The following is a 26,561-nucleotide window of genomic DNA, read 5'->3' on the forward strand; positions in this document are numbered from 1 at the left end:
CTTTGCAGAAAAATCCCACCAAGAGCAAAGCCACAGAAGGCCACACGTACCTCAAGCTGCACGTAGTACTTTGCCTTGAGTTCAAAATAAGGCCTGTGGAAGACACAAGGAAAAACGGTAAGGGTGATCGAATACAATGACCCCAATGGACACCACAGGGCGTACCAGGGGCACAAGGTATGGCTGGCAGGCCATCCGTCCAGGAGGCAGTAAAGTCTGACAAGGCCATGAGATGAAGCGGATACCCGCAGCTCTGGAGCCTGATGGATACCGGTGCCAGTCAGAGCTGAGCTGACAAAGGGCAGCCCATCTCAAGATCTGCAGAACCCACACACGTGAACACTTATTCCGGTGTCCTTGTACCCTGGTTCACTTTCCTCTCTAGGAGGCTGTTCGAGGCCAGCAGCCAAGGCAGCCCGGATCCCCTTCTCCCAAGGAGGAGATCGGCTCCCTCAAGAATGAAGAACAGAGGAGGCTGGAGAAGGGGCTGCCTCCAGACACACCCTCCTCTGCTGGGGTCACCTGGGGAAGGGCGAAGCACCATTCCTCCCTCACCGAAAGGACCCTGGGGGCTCAGACTGGTCCTCTTGGATTCTGCCCAGGACCACAGCTATCAGTCTGCAGACCCAGCCAGGTCATGGGCAAGAGAGAGGACAAATGCCAACATTGTACTGGTCCCCACGTTCCGGGTCAGTCAAAAGCCCCTGGCTCTTTTTAGGAACTTTGGTGTCGAGCATTAAGAATAGACCAGTGCTTCAGTCTTGGGCTGTTCACTCCCTGTGAAGCTCTTCGAAAGCTCGGAGGCCCAGCAGCTGCGAATGAAGCAGGGGGCTTGTCCCCAAGATCATTACTGTGTAAAAATATATACCAGTCATGAGAAAAGCTTGCAAAAACCTCCATTAAAACCAGTCTTGCACCATTTCATCGGCTCTTGGTCCACAGAGAATGTGTACTGTGCACACAGCTCATCCCCGTTATGCTGACAGCTAAGCTGAAGGACACGGCTCGTCCATCCTGTCCACCACAGAGCCAAGGGCACAGAGTTTCCCAAAGCCCAGCCCCAGGCCCCAGCCAACGAGCCAAGCTGATGGTGTGCTTTTGAAATTCCTTTTTCTGTGTCTCCCAGGTCCGGCATAGCTGGAGCCACCCTTCCTGCATCTGGGGGTTATACACAACGTGGGGGCCTCTGAGGAGGCGGGTCCCTGAGCACATGGCACATAAGGGGTGGAGCAGATGCCCCAGAGGGGAACCATCACACAGGGCCCTGGGGGCCCACACGCCCAGACTCACTTGGACTTGCTGATGGCTCTCTTGAGTTTCTTCTCCAGCTGCCGCATGCGGCCCATGGCCGCGGTGTACCCAGCCGCTGTCTCCTTGTGCACCAGCTCGCTCCTCGTCTTGGTCTGCTCCGCCTCCATGACCTTCAAACAACAGCAGACGTCAGCCTGGCCAGACAGTCCCTTGCTGGGGTATTTCTTTCTTTCTTTCTTTCTTTCTTTCTTTTTTTTTTTTTTTTTTAAAGATTATTTATTTGAGAGAGAGAATGAGAAAGAGCACAAGACGGGGGAGAGTCAGAGGGAGAAGCAGACTCTCTGCCGAGCAGGGAGCCCGATGCGGGACTCGATCCCGGGACTCCAGGATCATGACCCGAGCCGAAGGCAGTCGCTTAACCAACTGAGCCACCCAGGTACCCTGGGGTATTTCTTATATCACTTTTAAAAATACTCTTCGTGGGGCACCTGGGTGGCTCAGTCGTTAAGCGTCTGCCTTCGGCTCAGGTCATGGTCCCAGGGTCCTGGGATCGAGCCCCTCATTGGGCTCCCTGCTCAGTGGGAGGCCTCCTTCTCCCTCTCCCCCTGTTTGTGTTCCCTCTCTCGCTGTGTCTGTCAAACAAATAAATAAGATCTTAAAAAAAAAAAACTCTTTGAGAAAAATCAGAGGACAGACTAAAATTAGACTAAATTCCAACTAGAAGAGGAGCACTTTTCTCTGTTAAGCTGTTTTGGAAAAGTCTCGTCAGGTGAGAGGAAACCGCCAAGCCTCCCGTGGCGATGCCTGGGAAGGAAAACAAGGAAAAGCAAAAATCAGAGAAAATTAAACATTCTCTGATTCCAATCGATGTCCACTTCCTTCTGCTCAGGCCTCCTGGCACGAAGTAGCCACTGTGGGCTCCTTGGCTCCTGACTTGGCACAGGGGCTGATGGGCACGTAAATGGGCCAACAGCACCAGCAGGGACATTGAGGAATGGGGAGACCTAGTTAGCACAACCAGGCCTGACAGCATCGGAAGGGCAAGACAATCCCCACGTCAGCTTGTTGGCCTTTTCCCAAACACCCTGCATTAGCCAGGGGGGACACAAAAGAATCCAGGATCCAGAAGGGCAAACTTTCCATTTAAACACATGAATATCAAGTCATTCGGATCAGATTCTGAGGTTCACAGACATGCGTGACCAGGAGGCCCGTCAGCGTTCTGGAAGGAAATTCTGGTGGGCACATTTTGTTGAGCCTATTGATAAAAATGAGTTTATAACCAACAACCAGGGGCCGTCGATGGGGCAGCTGAAAGGCGCGTTCCCTGACACATGGAAATCATGGTCCTTTCGTCCCTCATGTAAAGAAAGTAGCAGAAAAAGGCCTGCATTGAGGAGAGAGGAGGAAGGAGACAAACGACAGTTTGGGCCACGTAACCAGCTCACCAGTTCTTTCCCGTCTTCTAGTGACAGCTCACACTCGTGTTACCAGATGAACTGGAGAGGCAGGGGCGAGGCCGGGCTAGCACCAGGGAGGAGCCCTGAGGGTCCCCAGCTCCGAGGTCACTCCCTCAGACGCCAACAGGAGGCACTGCCATGCCTTTAGCTTGGGGCAGCTGATGCCCTCCCGTTCCCTCCAGTCAATAGCCAGTTGGCCCTGAGAGAGCTTATTTATGCACTTACTTGTAAGAAGGATTTTTTTTTTTTTTTAAGTGTCAGGGAAAATGGTGAAAGACTCAAATGAGCATCAAAACCTGCTGGGTGTCCTGGCTAGTGTGCCCTTTCTGGTCATCTTGGGCTTTCACTGTCTTGGAGCTGTTTTACAAGCCTGTATGTGTTAGAACACAAGCAGTACTGCAGATGATGATTCTTCTAGAAGTGACGAGGAACTGCACCCCAGCGGAGAGGGGTTCTGTGAGTGACTGCCCTGTAAACACTGACGGATTCTACAGGCTTGCAAATTCATGTCCGCATTCCTCATTCTCTGCTTTAACCCTCCTTTGAAATAATTACAACATCTTACTAGTCTCCTCCTTAATTATTAGGGAGTTAAATATATAAATATAAATATAAAACATTCCAAATGTTATTTGTATCAGTTATGCTTTTGCCTTTTTAAGAATATATATATCTCAGCAAAGGCTTCGATGCCTGAGATACTTTTAAACAACAGAATTAAAACCGTGTCACAGAAGGGAAGTATGACAGAATGGATCTAAGCCGATGTGAGGTGACGTGCTTGCTGAAGTGACTTCTCGGCCAAGCCCAAGGGGCTAAGAAACCCTCTCCCTCTGCTTCAAACACGGAAGATTTCACAATTTTGAAATGAAGTATACAAAAACCATCCCATACTTGGACACTTAGGGAAACAGCAGTAACTCTTCAGTTGTGTCTTAAATCTTAAGCATTAGGGATTTGCTGGCGTGACCCTGAAAACTCAAAAGCCCAAGTTTATGGGACTGATGAAAGCTGCCTATTGGTGAACTGTTGCATTACGATCGGATGTGACACAGGGCTCCTCTTTAAGGAGTGGTGTGAAAGCATTTTAAATAGACCGGTTCATAAAAAGCTGTGATTCGTGACTGTGGAACAGGAAGAGTCCCCACAAGAAGCAGGATCCACACCAGCTGCACAAAGGCCCTCGTCTATCTCAGCCCCTAGTCTGCAGAAAGAAGCCAAGTCTGTCTGAAATTAACACTCAGGAAGCTCCAAGCACTTGGCAATCTTGCCAGTGAAGACCCAGGAGGCAGCAGCGCACCTGTCACTGTCCCCTGCTTCACCCCTATCAGGCCACGTTGGCCATCTCCCATCTCAATCTGCACCCCCACATATACACAACTCCCAGCTCTTGGAAAAGAAACCCCCTCCTCAACCCCCAATCCCTCTTTCCTCCTGCAGGGAGAAAGTCACTGAGGCTGCCACCGTGGTTGCATGGTAACCAGGGAGCACCCCCATCTGAAGCCCAGCATCAGGCACAAGCAGTAGTGGGGAAAGGGAGAGTAGGGAGGGCAGGGCAGCCCAGAAAGGCTGAAGCTACAAAGAACACTGGTAGGCCACAGAAGAAAGCAACAAGGAAGTCCCTTTAGTGCCTCAGGGTAGCCACAGGCTGGGCTAAGCAGCCAAACCGGCAGGAGCAACTCAGAACTGGGTACACACTGCCATCACCCTGGGCCTCCCGGGGCCACCCTTGCCCTCCTCCAGGCCTGGCTTGATTGCTGTCTGGTCCAGACTCCAATCTCTGCAACGGGCTTTTCTTTGTCCCCACCATCATCGTCACCCACAGTGAGCACCTGCGGTGTGCACAGGGCACCCTGGTGATGCCCCCAGGCACAGAGGTAGCCAGCATCCGTGGTCGCCACTCAAGGCAGCATGGGGTTGGGGCTGTCGGGAGGGCTTGACAGCAGAGGTGGCACGTGGGTGGGCTCTTCAGGGTGGGCAGCCAGAGTAACAGACATGAAGGGAGGAAGCATGGCTGGCTGAAAGGGGCTTTATCTGCAGAGGCTGCAGGCCTTCCCTGCATCCGTGCGTCCCAGAGCCCCATCTGCCACCCCTGGTGGGATGAGCATGCAGGACTCAACAAAGGAAGACCGGCAGGGCTCAGCTTCCCGCCTCCTTCCCTGGAGCTAGAGGGCTCCCAAAGGAGATGACCACGTCCAACAGGAACAGAGTCCTGGACTCCGTCAGGATGGCTGAGAACCTTCTCCCCAGAGAGGGCCCCATCCTGGAGCTGACCTGCCGGCCGGGGCCCGATGGCAAGGTTTGAGGCCTGCCTGACCTGAGCAGCCAGCGGCAGCACCAGAGGGGTCGGCCGCAGGATAGCCACGGCATCGAGCCCGGACCAGCAAGTGGGCAGTGGGCCCTGGAGGAGGCACATGCAGGCCAGCAGCAGCCTGTACTCAGGATCCGGGGAAAGACACAGGTCTCTGCCCCTCCTCCTGGGTCAGCAGGACAGAGAGAAATGTGGGTCCAGGAGTGCCAGCCCGGCCACCTCCTGAAAGCCCAGGGGACCCTGCTCTCAGCAGCATACAGTAGATGCCCCAACAGTGGGGCTGTCCTGCCTGGATATGCGCAGGCACTGAAGGGGCGTGCCGGTTGGGCTGGCACAACCTCCTGGCCGGGCCCCAGGCCAGCAGAATCACCGGCACTGGCCAGAACACATCCACCCGGCATGGCTCCTTGCAGCCTTGGGTTCCAGCTTTCCCAACTCCTCTGCAAACCCCGAGGCATTCCCCGCTTGCTCCACCATCCTCAATGTCCCAGAGCTGAGATCGGGGCCCTCCTGTCCCCAGGTAAGGCGGTTTCGTGGTCTCCTCAGAACCTCAGTCACTGGCTCAGGCTGTTTTCGGAGTCTGCTGCACCTGGGCGAGGGGGCCCCCGGAGGTGGTTTCTCACCGCCATGTGGGAGGCAGATGGCACATAGCCAGCAGTGTCAGGGAAGCTGGCCTCGACAGCAGGCCTTGGATCCCCGCACCCAGGACGAGAGGCTGGCTCCGTGCCCTTTCCTCTCCAGAGGCCGCCTGCTGCCTGTTCGTGAACAGGTAATGCCTCCCCATTTCCAAGCCCCAGTTCCTTCTCCCTCTGCTCTCCTTTAGCAGGTATCAGAAGAGCCGATTCCTCTCCCCTCAGATGCCACGTCTCCTCTCCCATCTGATGAAAAGCGATCACCTTCCCACAAAGGCTGCTTCAAGGCCAAAATGGCCGAGGCTGGAGGGGCCTCTGCTGCCCAAGCCCCCAAGCAGTGAGCAGCAGGGACCCCAGGCCCTGTGTACCCTGGAGGCCCCTCAAGTGCAGGCTCAGCCTGCTCGGCCACTCTGCCTCATGTCCTGCGGCTTCTAAGGCAGCACCGAGTGCTTGACCCCAGCACCGAGTGGAGAACTGTCCCTTTGTCCCTGTCTGCGGCATTACATGTGGCCTGACAGAGGGCACTGGGACTCCTGGCATTGCTTTCGGTTTCCTTGAATGCTGGCGTCAGCCATGGATTTAGGGTGTGGCTGCCCAACGTCCCCATAAGAAGCCTGAAGGCAACAAAGGGGACACACCAACAGCCTTGGGCAAGGAACAAGGGTACTCACTGCAGTATTCCTCAACCGTCCCCGGGGGCGGGGGGTGGGGGAGGGAATCACGCAGCCCAAACCACTGCTGCTTCCTTAAGACGGCCTGGACCTTCCTGAGCTCTGGGTCTCTGACCAAATCGTTAAGCGGTGCTTTTTATGGAAGAAGAGGGTGAGATGAAGCTAGCTCCCTTCTGAAGAAACGTGCTTCCTGGAGTATCCAGTTGTCAGACAAGGCAGGAGAGAGAGTCTGTACCCCTCCCTGTCTTCATCAGCCAGCACTCAGCTGGCTGAGTGTGCCAGCCCCATGAGGTGTGGGGAGCAGGCAACATGAGCCCCATTTGGGGAAATGCTAAATCCAGAGGAAGATCCACAGCCAAGCCCAAAAGGAGGGTCTGTACCATCCATCAGATTCAGTGCGCCCCCTTCTGGGCTAAGTTTCTCAATAATGCCGGGACAAGGCTGGGGAAGGCTCTGCCACCAGCTCTGTCTCTTGCTAGTGTCTGTTTCCAACTTTGCTTCTCCCTCAACAGTTCAAACCTATGCAACCATGCAGGAATGTGGGGAAGAGAACAGGAGCCCCAGGGTGGAAATCCTGGCCTGTGACCCAGAACACGTGGTTATGCCCACGACCAAGAAACCTCCTGTGACCTCAGTGAGGGCACACATCAGAAGACCCTCCCCAGGCCCTTTGGAGCCCATGTGATCTCAGGAGGCCCAGGGCCATCTTGCACAGCCCCACAAGTTGTGCACTGCACCACCCCAAAAAGCATCTCTCTCAAAGAGGATGGTATGAATGGTGCTCCTAGGAGTTGTACAGTGTGGAGGTCCCGGGGACAACCTCTTCTTGACCAACCACTCACCAGCCACACTAGGGCCCTGGAACTTACAAAATAGGTTAAAAAAAGGCATAGACATGTTTTGTTCTTTTTTAAAGAATAGATCAGGGGAGCCTGGGTGTTAAGGTGTTAAGCGTCTGCCTTCAGCTGGGGTCATGATCCTGGGGTCCTGGGATGGAGCCCCACATCGGGCTCCCTGCTCAGCGGGGAGCCTGCTTCTCCCTCTGCCCCTCCCCCTGCTCGTGCTTTCTCTTTCTCTAATAAATTAAATCTTAAAAAAAAAAGAATAAAGAGTTTCTGAAATGATCTCTTAAGGCTGATTTAGATCTCCAGTTGTGGTGGAGGGAGGAAAAAAGGAAGAGCAGGACTTAATTTCTTGGAAGGATGTACTTTTTTTGGTGTGTGGGGGGGTCCTTTCCACATCTGTCAAATTGTGGCTTGTAAATTTCCAGCTTCTACTTTGGTTTTTCACTGGGTGACCCAGAGAAGCTATTCCCCCCCATGTTTGACTCTCTGAGCATCACGTCCACTAGGGGGCAGGAGGCCCAAAGCCACACAGAGCCAGGCCACGTATCTCAGGCTTCAGGGGAAGGTGGTACAAAGATTTGACTTCAGTCATTTGTGTGTCAGGCTTTCTATTTAGGGAAGCATAAGGCCATCTTTAATTATCAGATCCCCTAGAGGACTTGAGCCACTGTGGCAGGTGACGCTGAAAAGGGAGAGGCTGCTGGCATTAACTCCTGACTTTTCTATTCTAGCTCCACAGGTGGCAAGACCCGGGGGGTTGCAAACTCTCCATCTAAGGCCTTCGTTGGAGCTGCCGAAGCCACGTGTCAGCTCTCCCAATCACCCTGCAGCAAATCAGCCTGCAGAAGGGGATAGGTATCAAGAATATTCTGTGTGACTCCTAGAACCCAGTGGAGTTAGGTAGAGGTAACAACTCCAGCTGAGTCAAGCAGCTGTCTTGATTCTGAACAATGTGGTCAGAGAGCAGGTCATGGGAGCTGGTAAAAAGCCAAACAATAATGGCACAAAACCTAGAAGTCAAATCGGGGTAAAGATCATACACGGCCCACTTCCCGTTCCCATGCTGGCTACTTGAATCCCAGCCCAGCCCGGAGGCCAGACTTGAGTGCCCACTGGATTCTGGTCTCATCCATCATGGCCCCTACCCTCCCACTAACAGCACACTTTCCCTGAGTCCAGGCCGCACGTGGTTTGGGGTTGTTAATCAAGGTCTTCCATCTGGGATTCTAAACTCAGCCATTCCGCCTGGAACTCAGTGGGAACAGGCACTGGAAAATAACCTGATCCCTCTGGGAAGCCCGATCCACAGTCAAGACCTTCAGGGATGATCTGAACCAGACAAACCTCAAATGGGGTTTGAGGGGGACTGTCACTCTGAGTACGGCTTAGTACCAGGCCAGCAGAGACCACATGGAGAGACAACCTGCGACACTCAGCGAGCGTTTCTAGGCAACAAGCCTGGGAATCTGTCTCCTCTGCTTGGGGACAGCACCCAGAGCTCATCAGGACCAGGAGGGTAGTCTGGATCACACGGACAAGGGGAAGTGTGAAGGATGCTCCCACACCCCACCCACAAGGGGGAGGCCCCCAGTGTCGATGCCCACACACACACAGACACCTGCAGACACAGACGCATGCTCGAGACCCAGGCACACTGCCCCCCGCACAGGCCCGCCAGGCAGTGACTCATACCCTCTGGGTGGCGTGATTCAGCATCTCCTGCCAGGCTGAGTCGAACTGCCGCTTGTCATCCTCCAGCAGCCGCTGCTCAGCCAGAGAGATGGTTTCCTTGGCGGCACGGAGCACCTCCGTGGCCCTCTGAAAGTCCTGAGTGGCTTTCTGAGCTTCCAGCTGAGCCTGTGCAAGAAAGAACCCTGGTGAGGCCTCAGGAAATGACAGGGGCCCCCTCTGGGCCCATCACACCCTCCAAAAGATGAGCTTCCTGAGGGTGTGGACCTGCCCATTCCATCTCTGCCTTTCCAAGTGGGAACAGGCCTGGTACCTGCAGGGCCTTGTAAATGCTGGACAAGGGGACACACGCCAGGTAGGCGAGTAGATAATTTTCACAGTCCAGGACCCAAGAGCCCAGATAAATATACCAGCTCTTGGTCAGAGCTGGAGACAGCAAGCCACAGCTATGGCCACCCGTGGCCTTTCACAGAGCTCTAATTTGCTAATGAGGCCATGGTGGACAGATACAGTGGTCCCCAATGCCGTCCCTGCCTGGATCCATGGCTCAGTGCAAGCATGTCAGAACCAGAAGGGCCCCCGGAGATCAGTCCAACGGCTTCATTCTACAAGTGGCTCTGAGGGACCCAGCCAGGCCACACAGAGCTGGCGAGAAGCCGAGCTGTGACCGGACACCAGGCGCTGCAAGTCCCACTAAGCGTGCTATCACTCTGCCAGCCAGGCCCTCGCCCAATTCACACTCACCAACAGCGATGGGGAAGGACTGAACAGTCATGACACAGCCCCCGCTTTCGAGGAATGTCAAGTGGGAGAAGGCCCAGAAATCAAAGCAGACCATACGTTAGACTGCCACCAGTCACGTGTGGCTAGCAAGCATTGGAAAGGTCCTTAATCCACACTGAGTGTAGAGCACCCCAGATTTTAAAGACTTAGAACTGTTAACAATCTCAATTTTCATAACATTACATGAGGAAATGATAGGATTTTGGATGTACTTGGTTAAAGAGACCATCTTAATAAAATTAATTTCACCTGTTTTTTTTTTTTTTTTTTTTTTTTTTTTTTTTTTTTTTACTGTAACTACCAGAAAATTTAAAATGACATAGCTGGCTCACATTCTACTTCTTCTGGACAGTAAACACATCTCCCCCAAGAGTGGCCCATGAGATTGCATCAGGAACCCGCAACAAAACCCTCCGGCCCCCACTCTGAACTTCCCAGCAGAGCACAGCGCTGGCCCGCTGCATCATCCCACCCACTCACCCTCGGTCAACCAGAGCAGTCACACAGCCCCGGGGACATTCACGGGGTAGCCCCTGGGACTCAGGAGAGAGGGGAACAACAGGAGCCCCACCCTGCCCGAGTGAGTCTCACATGACTTACAGGAAGTCTTGGAGAACCACTAGACAAAGACGGTTAAGGGGAACAAAACAGACTCGGAACACACCAGCCCCCAAGGCAAGGAACAGCATGGGTGCCACTCTCCACCCTCGGGAACAGCGGACACATGCTGCGTCCAACCCTCGGGGAGGACGATCTGCTCAGGGAACAGACACAGGCATGGAGAGGACATCCAGAGTCTGTCCCACAGAGCTGTGCCCCAGAGCACCGTAGGAGAGAGGGAGACACGGACAGTAGGAGGGTGTGCAGGACAGATTATTTCCAGGAGAGGGAATCCAGGGCTACTTCTGAAAAGGGGATGATCTGGAATGGAGGACTGAAGGACAAGATGACCTGAAAAATGCAGGGCTGGTGGGGGGCCAGGAGGAAGCAGCCTCGAGAACCGCAGTATCTGCAGGAGACCTTGACAAAGACGAGGATCAAAGTTTCCAAAAAGATAGAGGATGAGCACTGAGTAATGCATGGAATTGTTGAATCTTTATATTGTACACCTGAAACTAAAATAACACTGTAGGTTAACTACACTAGAATTAAAAATAGAATAAAATAAAAAATAAAAATATGTATATTGCCATAAAAAAAAAAGAATCAAGAGTGGGGGGCTGAATGAACACCAGGCTAATGCTTCAACCAGCAGCCCAAGGGCCTGCCTGCCTGCAGTGGACCGCTCTGTGGCCCCGGGCCACACGGCCATGCAAATGCACCTCCATGACACGGGGCCTGGCCCTACAGAACTGCCACCCCACCGCGCGGTAACAAGACAGCACGACATGCCGCTCCAGCCCCCAGGCCTCCAGGCCAGCCTGTGGATGTCCCGTAAGAGGACAGCCCAAGTGGGGCCCTCTGTCTGCCCAGCTGCACTCCCCGGGGCAAGTGGGGCGGCATGGGCACTTGTCGCTTCTAAGCTGCCCCCCACCTGCCCCACAGACCACTTACCAGCTTCGAACCGACACCAGCAGACAATAAACAATTAATCCCACAGGATTCTTACGTTTCCCAAGGTGGGGTGTGTATTTATGTTTTTTAGAAAATTTTAGTATTTCAATTCAGCAACATTTAAGGGTAAACTCTCTACCCCCAGTTCTCCCCACTTGAATTAGGAAGCTTTTCTTTCTTCAAACGAAAGAAAGAGCTGAGATGTGGTTGCTCTACCACAGACCCAGCACCTTTTCGCCTGCTACCTCTGCCTGATGAGTTCATATAAGGAAGCCAGAGGTCTCTACAAAGAGGGGGGTAAAGGAGGCCAATCTGAAGGGGCCTTTAGAAGAACAAGCTCTCTGTCAGGTCTGTTGAGTTTCTGAATTTTCCACAAGGCTCCTTCACTCCTGTATGGTAGTATCAGAAAGGTGCCTGCCTTGTCATATCAAAGATATAATATGAGGCTTTGGTCAACCTTTGACCCACAGAAACCAGATGGCATCTCTCCATCACTTGCCCACCTACTCATTCATTCAAGTAAGTGTTGGGGGCTCTTCAGCACTACTGTCTGTTCTCTTCAACTTTCCTGGGAAGAGAGCCTGTATGTTTCAGGGTGAGGCAATGTGTAAGCTAAAGACCCTACTTCCCAGCTGTGAAGATAGCTAGTGCCCTTCTAACTTCCAGCTAATGAGATATAAATGGACATTGAGTGAGCCTTCCAAGAGGACTCCTTTGTCTTTCCATCTGTGGTATTAACACAATGGCTGGTGCTTCAACAGCCATTTTGGGTCATGAGGCAACCCTCCTAAGGATAGAGGAAAAGTGAGTTAGGATTGTCTACCTCTGGAATTTTTAAATGACAGAAAAAATAAAGGCTCACGTTTAAGCCAGTTTCCTGTTAAATTCAGCCAAATCTAAACCTAAATGATAATACATCTTCCCCTCTCTACAGCTGAACTATTCTACAAACCTGACAGAAGTGACTACAGCAACTAGCACAGACTGGTCGAATCTCCCTCGACTTTTTTTTTTTTTTAAAGATTTTATTTATTTGACAGAGAGAGAGAGAGAGAGAGAGCAGGAGAGGGAACACAAGCAGGGGAAGTGGGAGGGGGGAAGCAGGCCTCCTGCCAAGCAGGGAGCCCAACGAGGGGCCCAATCCCAGGACCCCAGAATCATGACCCAAACCGAAAGCAGACACCCAACAACTGAGCCCCCAGGCGCCCTGAATCTCCCTCAACTTCTTTCTGGCTGCTCTCAGCCCGTTTTACTACTAATAAACCTGAGGAACCAACCTTTTGGAGATTCCTAAATAATCCCAGAGCTCATGGCCTCTTCATAAGGCATTTCATCAAACGTTTTCTAAAACCTGGTCCCTCACAAGGAAGGACCAGGCTGGTGTACACACGGGGGGGGGAGCATTCTATTGTACCCTTGCTCCAGGAACCTCCTGGAGACCAATCTCTGGAGGGGAGGGGCCCACCCCAAAATTAGGGGTTCCAATTCAGTCGGGAGAACAGACATGTTCGATACGAGATAGATTCTGACAGCAACAGAGGTGTAAAGTGCTGTGGGACTGTAGGGAAGAGAGAATGATTTGTCAAGGTTTTCCCAGGGAAGACCTGGCAAAGGAGAGGGTGTCAGCACCAGGCTAGGTCATGGAAACACAGGAGGCATCTGTGAGTTTACACACACATCTAACTGGGGAGGGTTAACTCCGAGTTTGCTTCTCAGTGTCATAATGGGACACGTGACCCCAAAATCAGAAGCTGACTTAGCAATTCCAACACGGGCTGGCTAGCCGGGTCTCACTGCTGCATGAAGGAGGACACCCAGAAATCCTGGGCACAACCAATGCCAACAAGTTTTACCCTCAAACTCGAAAAGAGGACCCAAGCCCGAGTATTAATATATTACTCCCGGCGTGCACAAATCAGGCAGAGAAACCCAGTTAGCAAACTGAAGGGCTGAGGGTCTGCGTAGATGAGTATTGACGAGGTAAATGTTGGGGGAGCTGGGTTTTAACTCTACTTTTAGCAACACAGGAAAATTTCGAACATCTTCATGACTCATGGATACTAACGACTTTCATGGAAACAGCTCTCTGGAAAGAATTTTAAAAGGCTGTTCATGAATGAATTTGTTAAGTGACTTTCATTAGACTCTGGCCTATGGCCAGCTGTGACTATGAAGGCCTCACACGTGTGACTGTTCCACAGTGTCATCAACGAGGGGAGGGGGAATGGAATGGAGAGGTCCGCCATTGTCGAGGCTGCCAGAAGGGAGAGGCCACAATCCCGGCTGTCCACTAGACTTCCGGCCCAGCCCATGTTTGGGCTCAGGAAGGAAGAGTATCTGGACATTTGCACTGGTTGCAACAAAGGGTCGGGGTAAAAGGAACTTTCCAGAACTTTCCAGACCAACCAGTTCAAGGCCTTCATTTTTCAAAAGGTGACGCAGAAACGCAAGACAACTTGCTGAATGTCACCCAGCTATTTAGTGCCTGGCCACAGCCAGGAAACCAGAGCCGCTGACCCCTAAACGTGGCCATTTCTGCTCTACCTCTAATATGAGGCTTCAGTCTACCTCTGACCCATGGAAACCAGATGGTATCTCTCCATCACTTACCACCACTCTACCTCCAACCTGCATAACTTTGGCAAGGACATAAGCACTGGACGATTGGACAGTCTACCTGTAACTACTACACAGCAAGAAGAGCTGCCCAGAGGGCCAAAGATGAGATGAGAATTCAAAAAGTGTGTGTGGGACTGCTGCCTCCCACCTGTGGCTCATGCAGGGGGCACTGACATACCAGCTAGGCAGCTAAGGAAACTGGAAAGGAGTCTTGTCACACATGACTTCCCAAAGCCATGCTCCAGCTGGGGGTGGCTCCAGGTTATGGAGAACACCTCCACGATGAGACCAGTCTTGTACCTGGATACTAGCAAACCCCTAAGGATGGAGACAGATGGTTATAAGACAGTAATGATAGCAGTTACCGTTTGAGCATTTATCTGGAGTCAGATAACGTATGAGAGGTGTTCTGAGTACAGTGCCTCATTTCATTTCAATCTCAAAATTCCGCTATGAGCTCCGTCCAATTATCATCCCTACTTTATAAAGGAGACCAACACTCAGAAAAGTTAAATAAATTGCCCCCAATCACACAGTTAACAAAGGTGAAGTCGAGGCTCAAAGCCTGAGACTTCGTTGTCGATTTCTATTAAATACCACCTGCTGGGGCTACAAACTCCTCACAAAGAGGTCAAGCTAAGTTCGGTCTTACCCCTGCACCCGAATCAAGGTCACGCGGGCCACTGCTACACAGATCCAAATAGGCAGGGGGCGTGCAGGGAGAAAAGAGGTCAACCACAAGGACACCAGTGGCTCCTCGCGGAGCGCATGCAAGGAGCGGGCCACTGCTATCCGAGCAGGGCACTCACAGTGAGGAGCCAGCGTGAGGACAGCAGGATCCCGAAGCTGATCCTGAAGGCTTCTGAGCTCAGCTTCTCCTACAGCCCAACACTGTTTCCTTATCTACTCTTGGGAACAACTTGGGTCCCTCTCACAGAGGAGCGAGGAGGATGGAAGAGACATAGGGAAGCATCTGTCAAAATCACACACCCATTCCAGGGGCAGGCCCTCCTGGGAGTGGAAGCAATTAGAGAGCAACTGGTCTTCCAGAAACCCCTGGATGCTCGTGTGTGAAAAGGAAAACATGGGGGTGCCCCACTTTTTTCTAAAGACGGTGGGAAAGACGCCTGCCTGGGGGGAAGCAGAGGCTGCCCAGAGCAGGAGGTCAGCGACGACCCTTCCACGAACATGGGGCTGCCGGGAACTGAGGAAAGGGAGGCCCGACTTCTCCTGCTGGGTCAGTGCTCGGGCTGGGCTGGCCCCGAAACCCATGGGCGTCAGGACACGGTCCCCGCACTGAGCAACTGTTGGCAGGGAACCCTCTGTCCTTGCTTTTTCGCCTTTCTCTTTGTAAACTGGATACAATTTTGTCCTTGCCTCTTTATAATAAAGGGAATGTTGACTGTGCTGCTGGAAAGAATGCATCTTCCAGCCAGAAGCTCATGAAGAAAAGGCCCAGACTCCTCTCTGGGCCATCCAAGGCCAACCAAAACCTTTCAGGCACGCTCAAACCCCCCGCTGGGCTCCATGAGGGAGGCATGTCCGGGATGAACATCAAAGGGGACAACAGACAGGGGTATCCGTTCTCCGTGTGACTCAAGCTCTAGTTTTTTGCGTGTATTCAGGGCAATCCAATCATCAGCCACCGCCAGACAGCCTGAGCCTCTCGATACTGAACGCTTCCAATCCTCCCACACCCTCTTCAAACTTCTGTCTGAGGTTAACCGAAGGGTGGCTGGAGATAGGAGCCAGCCATTTTGACAAGGCCGTTTGGCTCCCGAGAATGTTTTGGATACAAATATTTTAATCAGAATCACCCCAGAGTAGATACATTTTCATTTGAAAGCACTTTCTACAGAAAATTCCATTAGGCCCATTCAGTTCCTTGATCATTTTTCATCTCCAGCGTTTCTAATTTTTTTCATTTTTCTTTAGTCAAAGTTATTTTTATTAGAATCCGTTCTTTTCTACTTCAATAGATTTGATTCACTGAACAGTTGCATCCATATCACACTTTACTAATTATAGCTCGTGCCATGGAGCTTTTCATTATTTCTCTCAAACTCAATTTTCCTGGAGCAATTCTGTACACACCTAAAAATCTGCTGAGCATACGGGACAATTTTCATTCAGTCCCAACTGGTACCATGTACAGGATGAGCCGTTATCAGTTAACAGTAAGCTGAATACAGGATAGAGTAAATGATACAGATTCTAATTAAATAAAAGGTCCATGGTGTGTATCCATGAAAATCATGAGAAGACTGGGCGTGGTTCTGAGACAGAACGTAGGGCCCAAGGCTGTTTCAGAGGACAGGCCACAAAGCTCTTTAAGAGATCCCGGGGTCAAAGGAGCCTCAAAGGATTAGAAAAATCAAGATCAGATCAAGCTCTGTCCTGAGGTTAAATATGAGCTGTTTAAAAATATAAAATTAAAAAGCTATTATCTATGTTCAAAACAACATAGCCAGAGAGGAGAGCTGGGAGGGTGGGGGGTAAGACTGGCCAAGGCTTAATCACCGTAGAAGCTGGACAAAGAATATACGGGGCTCTGTTACATTATTCACTCCAGCTTTGTATTTGAAAGCTTCTATAATACAAAGTAAAAAAGAAAACAAATGTTATCATTTCCAAGTACCCACTCAGGGTTTTCTAGAACTGCACTGTCTAATACAGGAGGCACTAGCCACATGTGTTTATTTACATTTAAATTCATTACAATGCAATAAACTGTCAGTTTCTCAGTCACCTTAGCCACATTTCAAGTGCTCCGCGGCCACATGTGGCTCGTGGCTCCCGTACTGGACAGTGCGGATACAGAATGTTTCCAACGTCACGGAAAGTCCTACTGGACAGCAGTGGCCTAGATACCGTGCAACCCTGGAATGAAGGGCAACAAAAGATCTCAGCTACCACCCATAGTCTTGAACTTGCTGTGCTCATTAAAACAGCATCTGCATTCCTGCCTTAGATGATTAATAATCATACATTTAAAAACCCATCATAAAGGAACCTGGAAGATAACACTGTGGCAAGACCTTGGATGTGAGGAAGGCCCAGGCACCCAATAGGATGCTGTGACCCTGTTTCTGGCAGGACCACCTCCCACTCCCCATGGTCATCCAGGGCCTCACACTGACCAAGGTGGGGTCTAACTCCAGGGTTTCAGCTGGGGGCTTTGGGGAGGTTCATCCAGGATGGAGTCCACCTTGGCTTGTCTTCCGTGCCAGACATCAGCCTGTAACTCACCTCTGGACGCAAGCATACACATCCGCATCAGACCCAAGGGCGTCCCGATCCACTCATGGGCCACTTGTCCCCCTGCTTTAGGTTGGCACATTTGTCACCCTACCAAATCTCCCCAGTTTGGCCAAAGCTTCTGGCAGGAGAAAGGCACAGGCCTTGTAACTCCCCAGGGCACCAGGGGCTACTTAGTCCAAATCAGCATGTCAGAGCCTGTCCCCAAGGGCAGGTGTTTAATCCCGCCACACAGTCCTACCCCATTCAACTATCAGTGGCCTACACGGCCTGTCAGCCATGAACGGCACACCCTGGCAGGCCCCCAAATCAAATCCTTTCTGTTGCTGCAGGGACGCGACAGGTGTCCAGCCTTCCCCACCCACCCCAGCTAGAAGGATAACACCCACTTCCTCCTTGGGCTTCCTCTTGTTCTCACATACACACGCTGGCTGGGCGCAGCATCTGCTGGCTACAGAACAACCAGCGGGCAGGAGTTTGGGGCCGGGCTCGAGGCAGAGCCTGAGGCAGGGGATAGCAGCAATGCCCAATGTTGAGGCCCGTGTGACCCAACAGATCCCAGGCGCCACCACCACACCTGGATCCCTGCTCCACAGAATCAAGTCACCGAGTCTTCGGGCCCAAGGAGATGGAAGCAACGTAAACCAATTGTGTTCCTTCATGCAAGAAAAATCAAGAGCCTAACAAGTAAGATGGCCCGCTCAAGGGCATAAGACACATACCCCATCTCTTAAATTCTTGGAACATGTGCGAATGCGGAGTTCCTCTGCTGTGGAGGGTTTCCCCAAATTCAGCACGGCTCAACCTTCCTCTCTGCAAGTTCATCCAAATGTATCTCCCTCTCTGCCTTGTCCCCCCTACCCCACCGTCATTCCCAGGACACACAAAGCATCAACATCGCCCAGTCTGAAGGCGAGAGAGACACACACACCAACCACGGAAGCCAGTGCATCCTTTCCAGGGAAACACAAGGTGGACCCGGGCCCGACAGGCCACGACACAGGGCCCGATCATCGCCCTGCATCTTGAGCAGGTGGAGAGTGCTGCTTCACGCTGCAGGGCGGTGGGGAGGTAAGGGGGCCAGAAGAGCGCACCTGGGGGGAATCCACGGACTCTGTAACTACATCTCTCGACAGTTTTTTTTTTTTTTTAATTTTATTTATTTGACAGAGAGAGACACAGCGAGAGAGGGAACACAAGCAGGGGGAGTGGGAGAGGGAGAAGCAGGCTTCCTGCCGAGTAGGGAGCCCGATGCGGGGCTCCATGCAGGGCTCGATCCCAGGACCCTGGGACCATGACCCAAGCCGGAGGCAGAGGCTTAGCGACTGAGCCACCCAGGCGCCCCTCTCTTGACAGTTCTTTGCGTCAGTCAGGAGCCGCTGTTTCCTGTGGGGAGGATGGGGAAGCCGAGAGGTGGGCGGAGGAACAGGACTGCCCGAACCGGGGACAGCATCTCCCTTCCCCCGGCTACAGCCGGGGAGTCAAAGGCCAGCAGCCATGAGGCGCCCCTGGAGCAAAGCTCTGATCCCCAACTTCTCGCCTTCCCCTCCAGGGGAGGAGCCGATGGCTGGCCCTCGCCCCCGCGCCGCCGCACTCTGCCCCTGCAGGCACCGCCCTCTCTACCGGCAACCATGCGCAGAGCCACCAGCAACTCCAGCGGCAGCTCTGCCCAGAGATGCGCCTCCAACACCAGGTGCACAACCAGGTCTGCCCTTGCAGCTCTCCAGCCCCCGGGGACCCCAGCTCTTAACAGACCACACTGCCAACAAAAGAAACCCTCCGGAGTCCTGCACAGTCCGGAGCTGATTGCACAGCACAGCTGGGCCACAGCGAAGCAGCGCACTATGTCCAGAGAACGGGGAGCAACAGGGTCTATTCCTAGCACCCACCATGGCCACTGTCTTGGGTCTACAACCTTGAATAAGTCATTAGACTTCTCAGACTGGAATGCCAAGGCCTCTGCTAACTCCCAGGGAGCCTTGCTTTCAGCACTGAGGATACATAATTACAGCAGGGCTCACAAGGTCATTCCGGAACGTGGTGTCTGGCTTCAACAGGTGCAAACAGTCAGGCAGCAGACGAGTTAACCACTGAGTTATTTCGCTTCTGCCATCAGCATTTTTATTGTGTATGTTTGCAAACCTTCCAAAATATGAAGTTAATAAAATTGCTTCTTGAGGCGCTTCTCAGTCAGCTATCATTTTGCTCTTTGTCTACCAGAGTTCTTTCTGTAAACTCAAAACCATATCCCTGGGTTGGGCAATAGCATAATGCAAGGGCAAAGGGGAAGCCCACACTGTCAAGTCAACATAGAACAGCTGTGTCAGGTCAAATGCTTTAAACCAATAGTAAGAAACACATTTTTAATACAACTGGGCAAATCTGAAGGAGGATTGGGTACTGGAGGATATTACAAGAACTTTAATTTTCTCAGGTGTGAAAATGTGATCTCTTAGAGGTTTTTATCTATGAGAGATAATATACTAAGTATTTATGGTTGAAGTTATATGGTATCTGAATAGTTTTAAAATAAGAACACAGGAGAGGAGAGAAGATGTGATTGGCAAGATGTTGGTTGCTGATGCTGGTGATGGGTACAGAGAGGTCGCTGATTATTCTCTCTGCCTTGCTATATACTTGCAAAATTCCATCATATAAAGTGGCCAAGAAATGTTTTTTGAAGGACCTATTTACCTGCCGCATAATCACAAAACTCAAGAAAATGCTACTCACTGAAAACACGGAGAAACCAAAGGTATCTGTCAAAAGTTGTCCTCACTAAAGGCAGAATTTAAGCAAAATAATAAATCAAAGAAATACCAGTGAGATTGCCGAGGAGGGAAAGTTAAGAGTCAGCATGTTGTCTAAGCAAGAACAGGTCTCCAAGACTGGAAGGGTGCCCAAGCTCTCAGAGCCCACCCTGCCCATATTTGAGCTGCATCAAAACGTGGGGGTCCCAACACCCTGTTAGTGGCCAAACCACTCCAGCTGTCCACAAGTTCCACATCTTTTTCCGCTATGACTTAACGCCCTCAGCTCTTTCTCAGTCTCTGGCAGAGACAGAGAAGAAAAAATACATATACTAACTTGCCACAAAGCACTTGCAAGGCGGGCTGAAACCCAACTGCAGGGACCTGGCTAAATCCTGCCCCTCCCTGCCCCCCACTTCCACTGCCTCGAGAGAGGAAGGACAAAGGAACTGGGGCAGGCGTGTTTATTAAATCCTACGGTGTTCCAGGTGCCCCCACACCCAGGACTATAGCCTACAGCCCTGCTGGGTTAAGTTATTATTGTACCCATTTTACATCCAAAGAAATGGAGGTTAAGGAACTGGTCCAAGGTCACACGCTAGAAAGAAAGGACAGGAGACTCAAACCCAAGCCCTCTGATTCCAGTGACCTGGGGAGGAAAAGCACACACAGAGAGTCCCATACCGTTCCACTTCTCCAGTGGTAAAGCTTACAAAACAGATTCCCTAGATCTGGATGAGAAATTACAGGACCCTCTGGGCCACCCTCAGTTTGGTAAACAATCTCCACCACGCCATCTGCACACCCACTCTGCCAAGCCCTGTGGCCAAGAGGTTTTCTCTGTAGAGCATCCAAAGGCTTGACAAGCCCTGCCCAAGCACCGCCCCCCAGCACCCCCAGTTCTGCACCGAGGAACAAATGTGCCCTAAGGAAACCTCGGCAGACGCTTCCAGCTTCGGTTCTTACCCAGATTATTTTACAAACTTTCCAACTCGTCTCCTAGCTTCCAATATCACAGAGCCAACTGAAACTCCACCTGGTACTGATTTAGTCTCACACAATTGCATTTAGGACACCCGGTAATCTTTCTGAAGTGCACATCTGATGACATCACTCCCTAACACTCTCCCCACCCCCAACAAAATCAGGCCACAGCCCACGTTCTCACTTCCCACCCACCCAGTGAGGCCCAACCCCTCACCGTTCCTTCAACACTCCTCACTTTTTTATGTCCCATTCCCTCTGCCAGCAACACACGCCCTTCCTCCTTGTCTCCACCAAGGGAACTCCTACACATCCCTTAAAACCCATCTCAAATACCCCATCTTCTGTGAATTTTTTTCCCTACAGCATGCTGGACCCATTTGTTAAACAATCAGACCTTCTTTCTTAGGACACTTCATAGGTCCAAAAAAAAAAAAAAAAAGTTCTTGTCATCCCTGAGCCTCCTCCTTGGAGTGAACAGTTCTATTCTTCTAGGACTTACAGGTTTCCCCCATTTTCTCAAGTCTCCGGTTGATTGGTTCAGGAAATACCTACCATCCCCAAAACAATAATGGCTCCAATTCCTGCAAATCACATTCAGAAGCAAATCTAAGGTGACGTGCACAACCTATGACAGAGAGAGACACCGTTAGCTCACCACAGGGAGGCGAACTCTGGATTCCAGAGCTGGCCAGAGCTTCACCCGTCCTCCTCACCACCTGCCTGCCTGCTGCGCATACCACGGGCCAAACTTCCACAGGCTACCTGTGCTCCGCCTGTCTCCACGTGGAGGCTGCTTTCTAAAACCACTAACATAAATGGGTTCAAAGTCCTTAACATCCCTCCTACCCCTGAGACACGAAATAAAAGAAATGGGAGCATCTGTTGATGGCCCCTTCCCCCCTCCCACCCCCAGCTGGGATCCATAAAAAGAAGTTCCCAATTGAAGAGCTTCCTTCTATCGGCCAGCACTGGTCTCCCACCAGCCAGCACCCCACACACTCCCATGAGTGAACCCAGGCAGAAGACACACTCATTCGAGACGAATTGACCTCCATTAACACTAACTCACTCGGCAACCTGGAATGGATGCTTGGGAAAAAGGTCCTCAGAGCTTTCTGCTCTTGGTCTGGAAGCCTGGGAGAAACCCACCGAGGGGCCCTGAAGGGACATGAGGGAGGCGAGCAAAGAGCAGGACAGGTCAACACAGAGCCACCACCACGTGCTATGTGATGAGAGACACCTGGCCAGTCCTCCAGACCCAGGACCCCTGGAGTCGGTGCGACAGCAGAAAAGAGCCAGGAACCGCGGCGTCCCCTTTCTGCACAGTGCAGGGAATTTCTATGACCTCGACAGCAGCATCACCAGTGACCCAGGAAGCCTTAGAAGAGAGGAGACTGTGTTACTGAATTTTTCAATTCCCAAAACCTAGCCTAGTGGCCCGTGACTGCAGTTGTTTAAGGAATATGTGTTTAAGGTACCAAGCTAGGGTACCAATGATAAGCTACAAACAACTCCCCTGTGGTCAATTTTTTAATGCGCCCTGTGATTTTTTTTTTTTTTCTTCTGTGGCTCACACAGATTAATCTCTCTCTGGGCACAACTGTCCTTGGAAATGCCCATTTACATGATGTGAAAACTCACTTGAATAATGACCTGTCTACTGTCGACACTAAATTGTGTGGCGTGAATGCCATTCTCTCAAGACCTAAATAATGCCCCTTCCACTCTACCTTGTCTCCTCCAAGCTAAAAGATATATAACCCAGGTCCCAGAAGGTCTTCAGAAAATGTGTTCCTGGGTGAAATTTTACCCTCTCTGAATTCACAGGACCAAGTTTCTATACTTATTTCAGCCGTCTGCCACATTATAAGATAATGGATGTGGAAAAACACTTTGAAACCTGCCCAACATTTGAACATATGGATGACACGTGTCTTGAATTATTTTGCTCTTCACTTGGTCTTCTCGATGAGATTACAAACTCCCTGAAGACGGCGACCACGTTCTGTACATCTGGGAGTCACTACCACCAGGACAGGGAAGAATGTGCACTTAGAAACGGGGACAATTCCAAGCCCTCCTTGAGCCAAAGACCTTGGCTGCCCCTTGCCACCTTCTTTGAGTTCCAGGCTTCCCTGGGTCACTTGGCACTATTCGCTGCCAGGCCCATGTAAGCACAGCCGGAGGAACAACGGATTCACTGAAATGTCAAACCCCCTCCTCCAGCCCATCTTCTGTCTCTGGGGCCACATGACTTGGCTTAATCTTAACTTCTACCTGCAGTAAGATCTTCCAAGGAATTCAAGGTCAGGGGGACACAGACGGGAAGGAGGGCTTCACATAAATAAGAGTTAGCACAACATGGCTCCCTGCTTAGCTCAGTATTTGGAAAAGCTGGGGTCCACTGCGAAACAAGGCAAAGATGTTCACGAGGCCACGGCCAGCAGACCCTGCAGGAGCAGGCTGTCAGGAAGAGTGACCCCTCGGGCCACTGGAGCCCGTGTCACTTCGAGTCACCTAGGGATCTCTGGAAAAGACAGGGATGGTCTTGTGACAGGGCCTCGGCAGCAGCTGGGTGCCCAGCTCAAGGAGGCAAGGGCAGCACCCACTGGCATGGCAGGGGTGCTCCGAGGGAGCCAGGGCTCTGGCAAACCCCCTCCCCTTCCCACCCGGTATTGCCAAGCAAACCTTCTCGGAGGACTAGGGACCTCTCCCAGCTCTAAGGGGCCAGGAACAAATTGTGGCCAATAAAACTAAGAAAGAAAAAGCATAAGACACCCAGTTGAAGGATCCAAACGTCCCCAGGAGCCAAGACGATTATGCCTTAAGCCTGTGTAACTCAATCCCAAGCATCCCTCCCTCCATCAAGCATTCATTTCACCTTTATTGTGAGCCATGAAGATCTGCAAAGGATAAGCATTTTCTGTCCTCAAGGAGCTCAGGTTTCTAGGGCAGGGTTCTTAGCCCTTGGTATAGAGGTGAGGAACACAGACTTGGAACTCGGACAGCCTGGGTCAAATCCTGGCCAGGCCACTCACTGGCTGGGTGACCCTAAGCACTTTAATTCTCTGTGCCTCAGTTTCCTCATCTGCAAAATGCAGACGATGTCTGCAAGGTACCTCGTGGGGTTGCTCTGAGGAGCGAGCTAACACAGGCAAAGTGCTTAGACCAGGCACATAGTAGGCCGTACAGAAGGGTTAGCTGTTCCATAAGCAAGCAGTACGAGCATTATTCGCTCATAGTTATTAACCCACAGGACATGGGTGACCTTGAAGGGAAGCTGATGAATACCTTCGGATTGTGTTTATGATTTATGCACCCACACGCCCAGGTTTTCAGAGGATGATGTCCATAGCTTTCCTCAAATTCTCCCAGAAGCAAAGCTGAAGGAAAGCTCAGTGAGGTGGGGGGACCACAGGGCAAGTGCAGGAGTTACACGGCCCCGTGCCCTCTCTTTAACCAAGCAAAGGGTAAGAGCCAAGTAGCCCTGCCCAAGAGAACTCCCTGCAATGACAGAAATGTTCTCTATGTACGCTGTCCCAAAATATAGCCATCAGCCACGTGTGGCCACTGGGCACTTGAAGCTGTGGCTAGGGAGACGGAAGAACTTTTAATTTTATCGATTTTAGAACTTGGTCTCTAAGTAGCCCCATGTGGCCAATGGCTGCCATTCTGAACATCACAGAGCTAGTCAGGGTGGGGAGGGAAACACTGCAGGCAGAGAACAGGGAACAGAATGCGCAACAATGCAAAACACTCCATGATGTATCCAGAAGCTGGGAGCACAGCAATAACATGTACCCAGCACCTGGGGGTGGCGGTGGGGCGAGGGAGGGGGCGCGCGGTGGCGCAGTACAGAACACACAGGGGCCAGAGAATGAGCGCCAGGCCAGATGGAAAAGCCCTGCGAGCTGCACTTAGATCTGGGCTGGACACTGGACACAGACGTGCTGTGTCAGGGTTCTCCGGAGAAAACAGAGCCCAAAGGACGTGTACTCAGGCAGATCTCGTTCTATGGCGCTGCACTTTACTGCGCTTCAAAGATACTGCGTTTTTGTTTTTGTTTTTGTTTTACAAATTGAAGGTTTGTGCCAACCCTGCATCAAGCAAGTCCACTGGCGCCATTTTTCCACAGCATCTGTTCACTCCATGACTGTCACATTTTGTTAATTCTCCATATTTCAAACGTTTTCATTTTTATTATATTGAATTGCTACAATCTCATGATCAAATTTGAACCAGTGAGGAGTTGCTTCTTAGGGATGAGCAAAGACAGCAGTTTCTTGAGACGGCATCTACTCCTGGTGCAGATGCTAGGAACATGGCTGATATGATGACAAAGGATTTGGAATATTTCATAAACTTAGTTGATAAAACAGCGGCAGGGTTTGAGAGACATCAACTCCAATTTGAAAGAAGTTCTACTGTGGGTAAAATGCTATCAAACAGCATCACATGCTGCAGAGAAACTGTTCATGAAAGGAAGAGTCAACCAATGTGGCAAACTTCACTGTTGTCCTTTTTTAAGAAATTGCCCCAGCCGCCGGCAACCACCACCCTGATCAGTCAGCAGCCATCAACATCAAGGCAAGACCCTCCCAGCAAAAAGATTACCACTTGCTCAAAGCTCAGATGATAGTGAGCACTTTTTTTTTTTAGCAATGAAGTATTCCTTAATTATGGCATGTACCTTTTTAGACATAATGCTATTGCACATTTAATAGACTACAGTTTATGGTAAACACTTTTTATATGCAGAGGGAAACAAAAGAATTCACTTGACTTACTTTATTGTGACATTCGCTTTACTGCAGTGGTCTGGAACCAAACCTGCAATATCCCCAAGGTAGGTCTGTTTACAGAGGAAGAGATTTATGTTAAGTAATCAGCTCATGCGGTCATGGGGCTGGCAAGTCCAAAATCTGCAAGGGTGGGCCAATAGGCCCAAGACTCAGAGAACAGCTGATACTTCCAAGTCCAAAGGCCATCTGCTACAGAATTCTCTGTGAGGGGCACCTGGGTGGCTCAGTCAGTTGAGCGTCCAACTCTCGGTTTCGGGTCAAGCAGGTCATGATCTCAGGGTCGTGAGATCAAGCCCCATGCCAAGCTCCATGCTCATCGGGGAGTCTGCTTGAGATTCTCTCACTCTCCCTCTGCCCCCTCCTCCCACTCACTTGCTCTTTCAGATAAATAAATAAATCTTTAGGGAAAAAAAAAAAAAGAATTCCCTCTTGTTCGGAGGATGTCACTCTTTTGCTCCATTCAGGCCTTCAACTGACTGTATGAGGCCCACCCACATTATGGAGGGCAATCTGCTTTCCTCAGATCCCACCGGTTTAAACGTAAGTCTCATCCAATAAAAGCCCCCACAGAAACATTCAGAATAATATTTGACCACACACCCGGGCACTGTGTGACCCAGCTAAGCCGACACATAAAATTAACTATCACATGCACTAAAGTTTTCGGAGAACTATCAGAACTGAATCTGGCAAGATTCAGTTGGGGGGCAGTGGGGACAGATGACCAGGGCACTAGAAGGCAGGAATACGAGTGGAAGGCCATTTCAGTCATCCAGGTCAGACGTCAGGGCTTCTACCAGAGAGGTGGAAATGGGAAATGAGTCATTTAATTAGCATTTGTTAAAAGAAAGTATGAATGGATTCTGTGACTTGACACAACACACAAAACACAATTACACCTTCATGGGAAGCTACAATTTCCTCATAGGTCTCCAACACAATATAAAGG

The 26,561-nt window shown here is 51.1% G+C and overlaps 1 protein-coding gene across 2 annotated transcripts in view; it reads right to left on the reverse strand.

Annotated features, from left to right (window-relative positions):
* The window catches only part of SH3BP5 (SH3 domain binding protein 5), a 72,581-nt gene that overhangs the window by 6,360 nt on the left and 39,660 nt on the right, over positions 1-26,561 (reverse strand). For both annotated transcript variants that reach the window (XM_025882392.2, XM_025882390.2), the window contains exons 4-6: positions 8,863-9,027; positions 1,291-1,421; positions 51-93 (exon numbers count right to left, since the gene is read on the reverse strand). In XM_025882392.2, the coding sequence (XP_025738177.1) occupies positions 51-93; positions 1,291-1,421; positions 8,863-9,027 (339 nt within the window). The remainder of the gene's footprint in view (positions 1-50; positions 94-1,290; positions 1,422-8,862; positions 9,028-26,561) is intronic.

The sequence above is a fragment of the Callorhinus ursinus genome, unplaced genomic scaffold, assembly GCF_003265705.2.
Source record: "Callorhinus ursinus isolate GAN/ISIS: 27379988/994484 unplaced genomic scaffold, GSC_fseal_2.0 scaffold1, whole genome shotgun sequence".
NCBI lineage: Eukaryota > Metazoa > Chordata > Mammalia > Carnivora > Otariidae > Callorhinus > Callorhinus ursinus.